This window comes from Staurois parvus, unplaced genomic scaffold (genome assembly GCF_062004578.1).
Source record: "Staurois parvus isolate SC_StPar_1 unplaced genomic scaffold, SC_StPar_1.0 ptg000137l, whole genome shotgun sequence".
Classification (NCBI taxonomy): domain Eukaryota; kingdom Metazoa; phylum Chordata; class Amphibia; order Anura; family Ranidae; genus Staurois; species Staurois parvus.
This window is the reverse complement of record NW_028317933.1, coordinates 12,202,251-12,214,563: the sequence shown is the minus strand read 5'-3', so window position 1 is coordinate 12,214,563 and position 12,313 is coordinate 12,202,251. Positions and strand designations below refer to the sequence as shown.

At 40.3% G+C, this 12,313-nt stretch overlaps 1 protein-coding gene across 1 annotated transcript in view; it reads left to right on the top strand.

Annotated features, from left to right (window-relative positions):
- The window catches only part of LOC149465824 (bactericidal permeability-increasing protein-like), a 63,719-nt gene that overhangs the window by 48,426 nt on the left and 2,980 nt on the right, over positions 1-12,313 (top strand). Inside the window, exons 11-14 of the mRNA XM_089673364.1 lie at positions 3,411-3,478; positions 3,649-3,691; positions 7,851-7,914; positions 11,176-11,252. Coding sequence (XP_089529490.1) covers positions 3,411-3,478; positions 3,649-3,691; positions 7,851-7,914; positions 11,176-11,252 — 252 coding nt within the window. The remainder of the gene's footprint in view (positions 1-3,410; positions 3,479-3,648; positions 3,692-7,850; positions 7,915-11,175; positions 11,253-12,313) is intronic.

Sequence of the window (12,313 nt, the reverse complement as noted above, 5' to 3'; positions counted from 1 at the left end):
AGAGGTGGATTCTCTATGTGTATATATGAGTTATGTATTCGTTCAGTCGTATCTGACTCTTTGCAGTTGTATGGTTCAGCACTCTAGGCAACATGTCTGATATACTTGAAAGCCTTTTCCATAGAATCTTCTTGGTAAAACCTTTTACAAGGTAGGCTAGGTTGCCAAGTTTTCCCTCAACCCTCCTCAACTGATCGACTTGGAAGTAGCATGCACAATGTGATAACACATGTGCCTAGCCAATTTGTAGACACATACTAGGACCAATTTAGACACAAACCACTTAACTTACCAGCATGCCTTTGCAGTGTGGGAGGTAACCAAAGTACCCAGAGGAAACCCAAGCAAACTCTATGCTGATAGTATTCTTGCTGAGAATCGAACCAAAGACTCCAGCTCTGCAAGGCATAATTACTAACCAACACATGCCTTGCACAACTGGAATCTTTGGTTTGACGCTGTGCCACGTCTTCCATAATGTAAAACAAATCAATGATTGTGAAATCTAGCAACGAAAGTTAGACCCTTGCTGGTGGATGGAATTAGGAACTGCAAACAGAAAACTCCAAAGAGATATAAAAAAATAGTCATCTGTTCAATTCACCCAAAAAGGGATATTTTAATTTCTGGTAAGCTCTGGAGAGTTAACCAGTTACATCTCTTTGGGAATATTACACTTAAGTTCCTAACTCAGTACACCAACTGAGATACTCTTGCACTTTTTCTTTCTAGATTTTTTTATTTTCTGTTTCAACTGTGTTTATTAAGAGGGAGGAAACATTACAGTGAAGTACAACATAGGCAGATTGGCCAACGTTAAAGTTTAATCTGAACTCCATCTACAAAAACTTTAAATATATTCCTCAAAAGCTACATAGGATAATAATCCACTGTGTGTACACCAAATACATTTTCAAGCCTAGATATCACCTTGTAAAAGTAGCAGTTTCAGCATTACTGTGCTGTACATACCCTGTTCAGTGAGTAAAGCTGTGGGAGTGGTCCAGAAGACCCCACCCACTACAAGCTGCCTGTATAAAAACCCAGGAGGGGTTGGAGACAAGACAAGTCACTCCGAGAGAGCAACAGTGAGTGGTCTTTATTACAGGAAGCCCCTGGACAGAGGAAAGGTTTCACACTGGGTTACTGCATAGATCTGGAAGAAATACAGAAAGCACACCAAGATTCAAGGAGATAACACATGTCTCTTGTATCTAAAAATAATTTTTCTTAAGCCGGAGTTAAGCTTTAGCATAAAGAAAACAAATTCCAGTATCTATACCGCCATTTGTAAAAGCTATAACTTTCAAGTAAACCAATTAATTTACATGTATTGGGATTATATTTAGCAAAGACATGCAGAATACATTTTGACAAAAATTTATGACAAAATTTGATTTTTTTACTGGATATGTTTTATAGCAAAAAGTCCAAAATATTGTTTTTTTTCAAAATTGTGGATATTTTTTTGTTTATAGCACAAAAAATAAAAAACACACAGGTGATCAAATACCACCAAAAGAAAGCTCCATTTGTGGGAAAAAAGGACATAAATTTAATTTGGGTGAACCATTGCATAACCGTGCAATTGCCAGTTAAAGTAACGCATTGCAAAAAATGGCCTGGTCAGGACGGGGAATAAATCCTCTGGAGGGCAGGTGGTTAAATATCTAACAGGCCTATTCTTAAGTTGGGGTGAGTGGTGTGTACGTATATATAGTGGTTGTGTTGGCAAGCACTCTCCCCATATAGCCAATTACAGTGCTGCATTAAGAGAAGATATTAAGTGGGTTGTGTTGAGAGAATAACAAAAATAAGAGGAGGTTTGGATTTTTCAGATCTCTGGTAAAGTTAGCTGCAAGCTATTGATGGGGGGGATCTAGTTAGGTATGGATCAGAGAGTCCAGACCTTTAGGGAAGTTCTGTGGGTGCTTTTTTTTTTATTTCATATTACAGCATAGCTGGAACATACAAAGGCAGTAAAGACCATGTAAAACGGCCAGGAGGAATTACGAAAGGGAAATATTGCTTTTGTAGTATCCAACACATAAAACAAGCCAGGTTCCGACTCAACACACTAGGCTCCAACCATAAAGAAAATATTTTTAGTGGAGTGAGGCCCCATGTACACGGGACACTTCTGAACGATGGAAACTGACTGCTGGAAAACGTATATTAAAAAACGTCTGTTTGCATACCGCATTTATGATGTTTATGAGCGTTGGCATTTAGAAGTGTTTTTTTAAGATAACCTAAGGAGACCTTCCAAAATGCCAAGAAAGCACTGAAAAACAGTAAATAATTAACTATTTTAGATATTTTGAGAGAAATAGAGAGAGCAGAGGCAGAGAGAGCAGTATTTGTTGAGATTAGCCATCTTTTTTTTTGTGGTGTTTGGATGTGTTCCAGCTCATTTCTGTGCAGACATTATTGCAGCAGTGTCTAACATATTTTTTTTCATGCAAAAACTCAAAGTATGGTGTGCCAGGTCCATTTGAGTACTGGGAAAACACTTTGCATGCATTTATCATGTTGAAAAAAGTCTCTGGACATCTGAAAATGGAAGAGTTGAAAAAGAATATTCAAACGCAGACGCCTATAAACACGGTTAGCCGCATTTAGCCGCGTTTACATGAGTTTTCAAATGTTTGAGCTTGAAACGCTGTTAAAATCTAGGTGAACGCAAGTTTTCTGCGTTCAAAAAAACTACTGTACACTCAACTGCCTGCAAACGACTGTAAACAATGATGTGTACATGGACACATAGGAAAAGATTAGGGAGAGTTCAGGGGCTGCTGAAAAAACCGCTGAACAGTTCCTAAACGTGAGTTCATCAGCTGCAGTGTACATGAGCCTTGAGACCCTTAACTTTAAAGACATGCTTACTCACCTTTTTTTTACTTTTCTATGTTTGTTTTGTGTGAATGCAAGAGGGCTCTGCTGAATTTTTGATGTGATTAATTATCCATCCAGACATCTTTTCACAGAAGGAAACTGAACACACTTCACTCAGTGATGTAGAAAGAAGAAGGAATCATGGTCAATAAGCACAGCCCCATCTGTTGTGTCTGCTTGAACAGACCATGGGCGGTATCCTAGTACTTTCTGAAGCTTCTGCTATTGCCATATGGAGGGGATTTTAATACAGTATTGGGGTCCATAATGCTTTAGTTCCTCCCTGGTGACATTTGTTCCTGTGTGTACAGAGTATTATATAATCAGTTAGCTCAACTGGAGCTGATCTATTAAATATTAACGTATTAGCCAGAAAAAAAAATCCAGTTGTCATTTTTTTTAAAAAAGTAGCTAAAAAAATATGTGAAATGATATAATTGCTTTGCGTTTTATCTGCGGCTCTACTGTAATGATTGCACATTGTATATCTTTTTTTATTGTCATCTTCCCTGCAGACAACCAGCGCTCTAGCGAAGGTGGCTGTGAGTTCAGGAAGGATTGTGGGTAATCTGGAACTAAGTAGGTAAGCACAAATAAATTTTAGTTCTATGAACTTTGATTTTCATAAACGATATTTCCTTTTTTTCTGGCTATGTTTGAGATATACGCTTCACATAACAGTTTGTTGACAGCAGAGATGGCAATTACCAACAAATTCTTTGTTTGACTTTCATGTCTTCATGTTGTTTATAGGATACAGATGGACCTCAAACACTCTGATGTGGGTCCTTTCTCAGTAAGTATGGGGAAGGTAGATGAATCTGATTAAAACAGCAATTACAGTAGTCATTGTAAAGCCGGCCATACAAGATTCCCCCATTGACGCTATACAGCGAGAACAAATCTCCTGCTGTGCCTACTGTATTTTGACAGCCAACACCAATCAGATGCGCCCAGCACCTTGATTTTTCAGTCAATGAATACTGGGTGGGAGGTGGCCGACAGGACCCCCAGGGAGTGAAATTTGTACAGTCAGTGTATGGGCAGCTTAACCGAACATACCTATGGTATTATTCCATGATATTTTCAGAAAGAGAGGTTAGCGATGACAGACCCCATGCTTCTCTTGAGAGAAATTTCCTTTTGGTGTAGTAACCTGCACCAACCAATAAGAACTATTTTTGCACTGGTCTGACTTAAAGTGTATCTCTACTCCTGTACATTTCTTTTAATAAGTTCCTTCCATCTTCTTGAGTACCACCTGCTAGCAGGGGCAGACTGACAACTCATGGGGCCCCCGGGCAATAGGGGATCATGGGGCCCCTGTGTCCTTACCCAAACTCAAAAAAACCTATGAAAGAGGTACCAGGGGCATCTCATGGGACCCCCTACTGACCCCGGGCCCTTGGGCAGTGCCTGAGTTTTCAAATGGTCAGTCCGCCCCTGCCTGCTAGGTAAAATACTTACCTTCAGCCCCGATCCAATGATCTTCACTGTGCAGCCCTGCTCTGATCCACATAGCCTTTCTCCCTAAAATTGCTACTTTGTACTGTGCATGCGCTGCTCAGCCTCATTCATTCCTATGAGAAAGCTGTTCCAGCCATTTTTGTGTTTATTAAAAGTCAGCGACTACAAAAACTGTAGCTGCTCACTTCTAATAAACACACACTAACCTGTCTCAGAGTCCAGGGACGTTCTCACTCACACCATCCCTTCTTCCCTTCTTTCCTCCACGGCGCTGGCACCTCAGCTGTGGACACCAGGCTTTGACAGCTTGCGTCTTCACAGCCTAGTGCCCACTGCGCATGCGCGAGTTGCGCTGCGCCTCCTGATTGGTCCGGCAGTCTTCTTGGACCTTTGAAAGTTCCCAGGAGACTGTGGGAGGAAGGAGGGGGACGAACTTCCGGCTCACTTCGCTGAGGCGAATTGAGCCAGAAGTGGGAGTGGGTACCTGTCAAAAACAGGTATCCGCTCCCCTCTCCCCCCAAAAAGTGCCAAATATGGCAGTGGAGGAGGAGGCAAATAAGTGGAGCTTCCACTTTTGAGTGGAACTCCGCTTTAAGTGACTGCTTAAGGCTGTAATGAGCACACATTTTTTTTAGGAAGGAAAGGAGCCACTGTGTGAATGTACAGTGCAAAATAGTCCCATATTTGGGAGAAGACTGTGCTGTTCTCAACAAGAAAGCACAGTAAAGATAGCTGGAATGGGGCTGAAGGTAAGTATTTAAAGTGGTTGTAAACCCTCACCCAGTGAAGTGACTGACCTCAGGTGATGAAACAGATCCTCCAATAATACGTTGTACCTGTTTATCTGCAGTATTCTCTTTTCTACATCCATTCAAAGTCCAGAATTGATACAGCTTTTCTGAGAGTTCAGATAAAAGGGGGCAGAGAGCTGAAATTACACACTGCAGAGCTCAGTGAGCAGAGTTCTGAGAGCTGATTGAAGGGAAGGTACACACCCCCTCTACACAGCTCACAGAGCTGAGGCTATCAATCTACTGGAGGTTCCTCCCCTGTCACCATTTTTCTCTTGGTGTCAGTAAAACTTCCAGAAGGATTCATATTGATAGTAGAGGAACAAGGCAGCAGACAGAAATCACACTCCATGCTCTTAATTGAGACAAGTGCACACTATGTCTCAGGAATATGCTTTGTTCATATTTCATGTATGAGGTTTACAACCAATTTAATGTAGTGGGTAGCACTCAGAGGGGTGGGAGGAATACTACACTTACACTTTGCTGTTTGGATTATTCTTTGAATAAGGCTTTATGCATTTCAGCAGAGATGTTTTCTGAATTAAGTGGGCCTGTGTGCAGTATCATATAGTTGGGCCCCCTTTCTCATGAATGGAAAAACTGAAGGTTCATTCAAATTGGCTTCTCTGGTGCTGTGTCCAGAACAGTGAATGTCACAGATCTGGATGCAGCACCACTCTGGGCTATGGGCACAGTGGATGCTTTGCAGCATCCAGTGTATATGCGCCCTGATATAGTTACCCTGGACTCTAAGTATTTGTGATCAGGGTTTGATAAGAGGTACTGATTGGATGTAACCATTAATGTGGAGGGGTACATACAATCACCCCATTTTCAGCCAAGCACCATCCAAAGATCGTTACAATGTATACTATTACTGGGTTTTATAAATAACTTTTATTATTTGAAATTGTGTTTAGGGAATGTAAGGAATCTGGCACTAGTCTAGATTTGGGGCTGGCCAAGGCATACATGCGTATTACATGAGTACTCAATCAGTGCTTTGTCAGAACTGCACCTACGTCCTTCAGGGGACAGGTTCAATGCTAGCATATGTGGATCTCCTGCGATCTGCAACTGCAAGTGATAGGCCTAGTGTTACAGGATTACCGGTGATCTGAGTATGACAAAGATGCAGCCTGTAGTATCTGTATATAAAGGAGAATAGAATACACATGTTGCTCACTTGCTCATTATGAGTTTAATGTGTCAAACAGAAATGGATCACATTATACAGCTAATTACTTTCTTTATAGTGGCAGTGCAGGCCACATTGAAAAGCGTGTCAATTTGTGTTAGAGAGTGACCATTACTTACATATAGGATACTAAAAAGAGAAAGTGAATATCAGAACAAACACAAAACTGAACGCAAATAGCATAAACCAAGTGTGACTAACCTATATCAAGAGGAGAACAGAAAACAAAATTTGCTCACTTACTCATTAGGAGTTTAATGTGTCAAACACAAATGGATCACATTATACAAATATTTACTTTCTTTATAGTAGCAGTGCAGGCCACATAACATAATCCAAGTGTGACCAACCTGTATCAAGAGGAGAACAGAAAACATATGTTGCTCACCTATTCATTTCGAGTTAAATGTGAGCTTGTTGGCTGTTATTCTCCTGAAGTCACATTACAAATCATTAGAGCTCCCTCTAGCTGTAGCCTAGTAATAGCATTAATGAGAGGTTTCTTCATTTATTTGCTACAATAGCTGCAGCTTACAAGCTGGCATTGTGGCGAGGAGTGCCTCCTAAATTGAATCTGTAATGTGTGCAGTCAATGCACAGTGGTTCTCCTCCCGTTTGGGACCCATGCTCACTGCACACACTGCACACATTAGAGACTCACTACTGCATTTTACTTTAAGGCTCCATGTACACGAGCAGCTCCTAAACTTGAATTTAGGAGCTTTTGGCATTTTTTTGCCAAAGATCCTAAACTCATCTCCATAAAAACCTATTTGTCCATGTACACATAGGCTTTTAGCAGAGTTTAGGAGCTTCCGCATTTAGGTTTGGTTAAACTGCCCTCTCCTAAACATGGAAGAATCACATTCAGGGTAGGAATGTTTTGACCGCCGAACGTGGGAAACCGCAAAATGCAGCAAAATCGCAATACCGCGCTTACCGCGTTTTGCCGTGGCCGGCGGTCAGGGTAGGCTCATGTACATGGAGCCTAAAGAAGAAATTTATTCCTTCAATCAACATTGGTTATTTTGAATCCTTATGCTGCTAGCATTAATCAATAGATAGGAAAGTATATCACATTTACTTGTTTTAAATTGTTTAGAACATTTCTTTAGTTACTTCCTGGTTTCCATGCCTAGAAAAATGATGCCATACATCCAAGGAGTCTTCAGGAGGGAAGGAGGGGTTTTCTCAGCTAAGCACACCCTCCTGTCTGCATGCCTGAGCTAAGAGCAGATGGATTCCAGAATGTAATTACTACATGAATTATCTACCCTTACTCAAGATGGCCACAGCCAGACTTGTGGGGGTTTGTGAGTTTGCTTTGAATATTAAAAATGAATTAACTATCACTTTTGGTTTGTTGAGCTCATGTGCAGAGTAGTTCCACTTTAATGTAATAATAGCAGTAAGAGTAGAAACTGTGCAGAAATTACATGAATAGTAAATGTAAAAAGGCTGTGCTGATATCAATTCCTCCTCTTATTTATTTGCAGGTGGCGATATTAAATGTTGCTGTAAACTATTATATCTCCCACATACTGCTTCCCCAGGTTAATGGTATGTAGACTGCTTTAAGAACAGACAATTCTGAACTATATAAATAAAGCAGACTTGGATTTCTTCGGATTAGGATCTCCATTGTCTGAACTCATCTGCCTTCTCTAGGTTGTTTAATTTTCTTTGGAAGTGTAGCAGCTTTTCTTCCTTTCTGATTCTGCTCACAATAAGCTTTCAAATCTTTTTATTGGCAAGCAGAAGTGACCTGAAAGTACCATTGTCTGTGGGTTGAGTCCATGTTATAAACGTTCGGCACTCTTATCGTCCTATGTACAGAAGTTGTATTTCCTCTTTGAATCACTAGCATAGCAAGTCATCATTGACACAACCAACAGGAACTTTTCCTTACTATACTGAAATTTTCTAAAAGATCCAAGTTGCATTAGTCTAACTCTAGAGATTGTGCTAATGTTTCATAAAGTACACTGCTCAAAAAAATTTAAATAATACTTTCTAATCAGATTATAGCATCAAGTCAATGAAACTCCTGAGATATTGATCTTGTCATTTAGGTAGCAGAGGGGGTTGTTAATCAGTTTCAGCTGCTTTGGTGTTAATGAAATTAACAACAGGTTCACTAGATGGGCAACAATGAGACGACCCCCAAAACAGGAATGGCTTTACAGGTGGAGGCCACTGACATTTTTTTCCCTATTCATCTTTTCTGACTGTTTTTCATTAGTTTTGCATTTGGCTAGGGTCAGTGTCACTACTGGTAGCATGAGGCGATATCTGGACCCTACGGAGGTGGCACAGGCAGTTCAACTCCTCCAGGATGGCACATCAATACGTGCCATTGCCAGAAGGTTTGCTGTGTCTTCCAGCACAGTCTCAAGAGCATGGAGGAGATTCCAGGAGACAGGCAGTTACTCTAGGAGTAAGAAAAATTAATAATAGCGCCTATGGTCAAAATTATATAACTTACTAATAGTGTACCAGCTGCAAAAAATCACCATATATAAAGTGTACCAATAAATAAATAATTTGCGCTAGTAAATGTGTATAAATATATAAATATATATAAAGAAATCATCAAATCATAAGTCCAGAAAAAAATATATATATGCCAATACCACAAAAAAAAAAAAAAATATATATAAAAAAACTTTTAAGTGCAAAAAACTTTTGTGCAAAAAAAGTGTCTAAATATGAAAAATTTCACCAAAAAACCTTGATAATATAATGGCAGATCATCCATAAATATATCTTCAGAAACGGAAACTCTGCAACACACCGATCCTCATCGATCGAAATAACAGGATGAAAAACTTTGTAGTTAATCGAAAATCCACTTCTCCAATAGATAAAGGACAACCTTCAAACGTATCCATGGGGGGAAATGCCAAGCACTCGAGAGAAACAGAAAGACTTCATGGTGCAATATTATAAAAACCAATTCCTTTATTAGGTACTCATTGCACTTACTCAAGAGGTGTCCCAGCCGACACCAGCATCAACAGCATAACAGCAATCACATAAACGAGCCTGGCTACTCAGCACATGCGCAGTAGCTGGCAGCCAAAAACGTAATGACGTCACATCAATCAAGCTCCGCCCAAGCTTGGGCGGAGCTTGATTGATGTGACGTCATTACGTCATTACGTCATTACAAAGTTTTTCATTACGTCATTACGTCATTACAAAGTTTTTCATCCTGTTATTTCGATCGATGAGGATCGGTGTGTTGCAGAGTTTCCGTTTCTGAAGATATATTTATGGATGATCTGCCATTATATTATCAAGGTTTTTTGGTGAAATTTTTCATATTTAGACACTTTTTTTGGACAAAAGTTTTTTGCACTTAAAAGTTTTTTTATATATATTTTTTTTTTTTTTTTGTGGTATTGGCATATATATTTTTTTTTCTGGACTTATGATTTGATGATTTCTTTATATATATTTATACACATTTACTAGCGCAAATTATTTATTTATAGTTACTCTAGGAGAGCTGGACAGGGCTGTAGAAAGTCCTTAACACATCAGCAGGACCGGTATCTCCTCCTTTGTGTAGGGAGGAACAGGGTGAGCACTGCCAGAGCCCTACAAAATGACCTCCAGCAGGCCACTGGTGTGAATGTCTCTGACCAAACAATCAGAAACAGATTTCATGAGGGTGGCCTGAGGGCTCAACGTACTCTAGTGGGATCTGTGCCTACTGCCCGGCACGATAGAGCTCGATTGGCATTTGCCATTGAACACCAGAACTGGCGCCCTGTGCTTTTCACAGATGAGAGCAGGTTCACCCTGAGCACACGTGACAGACGTGAAAGGGTCTGAAGAAGCCGTGGATAATGTTATGCTGCCTGTAACATCGATCAGCATGACCGTTTTGATGGTGGGTCAGTGATTGTTTCGGGAGACATATCCATGGAGGGCCGCACAGACCTCTACAGGCTAGACAATGGCACCCTGACTGCCAATTGGTTTTGTTATGAAATGCTTGAACCCATTGTCACACCATACACTGGTGCAGTGGGTCCTGGGTTCCTCCTGGTGCACGACAATACCCAGCCTCATGTGGTGAGAATATGCAGGCAGTTCCTGGAGGATGAAAGAATTGATACCACTGAATGGCCCACACGCTCGCCTGACCTAAATCCAATAGAACTCCTCTGAGATATCATGTTTCGGTCCAGTCAACGCCACCAGGTTGCACCTCAGACTGTCCAGGAGCTCAGTGATGCCCTGGTCCAGATCTGGGAGGAAATATTATTATTATTATTACTACGAGTTTATATAGCGCCAAAGGGTTTGCTCAGCGCTGTACAATAGGGGGGGACAATACATGGCACAGTACAACAAAGACAGACAGCGTACGAGGGGTAAGAGGGCCCTACTCTTACGAGCTTACAAGGACACCATCCGTCGTCTAATTAGGAGCATTCCCCAACATTGTCATGCATGCATACAAGCACGTGGGGGCCATACAAATTACCGAGTACAATTTTGAGTTGCTACAAAAACAATTTCAGCAAAATGGACTAGCCTGCTGCATAATTTTTTCACTTTGATTTTCATGCATGTCTTTGAATTCAGTCCTCTGTAGTTTGATAATTTTCATTTCCATCAAACCATGGGTCATCCTTACGTCCCTAACACATTACCCAGTCCATGTCAGTATAGATATCCAGCATGGTATATTTCCCCATTGAGATCTGATGTGTTTTCAAAGTGTTCCTTTAATTTTTTTGAGCAGTGTATAATAAGGGAGATACAGTCCGTAACACCAAACAATGACTATCTCTTTTACCTATACAGGCATTCTGCAGAAGGGTTACCCACTGCCACTACTGGACCATATTCAGCTCATAAATGTTGTCATAGATCCTCGTGAGGTTTGTACCATTTAATATTCCTTTATAAGAATTATATAGAGACACTTCTGTTACCTCCCTTGTTCCTCCCAGTGCACAAGAAGAGAAAAGCAGATTGATAGGGCATGATGAGGTCTGAGGTCTGGTGCCTGTAGGGTGGTGGCTAGCAAGTTTCCTCTAGCCAACAATTATATCAGCTTTTCTCAACCAGGGTTCCTCCAGAAGGTGCTAGGGGGTCTTTGAGCTGTGACGGTGGATCTTGACCTTCCACCCATGCTGTCCATCAATGTTAAGCCTTGTACACACAATGAGAATAACGGACGAATGGTCGTCCATTTTTTTTTGCATGCTAGTCTCCATATTGAAAATGAAGAGGTTACTCAATTAACGAAAATTCCTGTACAACAGAATAGAATTCCAGAAGTGATGTAATGTATTGTATTTGTATTGTATTTTTGGACGAAATCTACATATTAAATGAAATTTGAACGATCTGATATCATACAGGAAAAAATTTGTGTTTGTTCCTTCAGATAATTTCAGATGAACTGTTGTGATCAGCTTTCGAAAGTTGTGTACTAACGATCAGATTATCGTACAATCGCTGCGAAAGCAGTATTTTTCATATGATTTTCTGATCGTGTGTATTATGCATTAGCTAGCACTTGTTCACTGACAATGTAAGGAATCGTGTCTATTATGACCAGTGATGTCAGAGGGTGTGCTTTTCAATAGACCACTAATGTAAGTTTATGTATCTACAATTTACTGTTTTTTCAAAGAGATCTCCTAAAAGCTGAAGGTCATTTCCTAGGTTCCTTCAGGGTAAATGGTTAAGAAAGGCTTAATTATAGTAACAACACTGGTTAGGGGTCATCATTACCTGAAATATACTATTTTAGGCCTTGATTAGGGAGTTCCGAATGCTATACATATATACACTATGGAGCTATTTAGGATGAAAAGTGTGAAACAACTAAGTAAGCTTGTATTTTGCTAAAAACAAAAACCTAACCCTGCATCTTGAAACATACCTGAACTCTGAGTGCTGCCCTAATACCAAAATACTTTGCAAGAAAGGA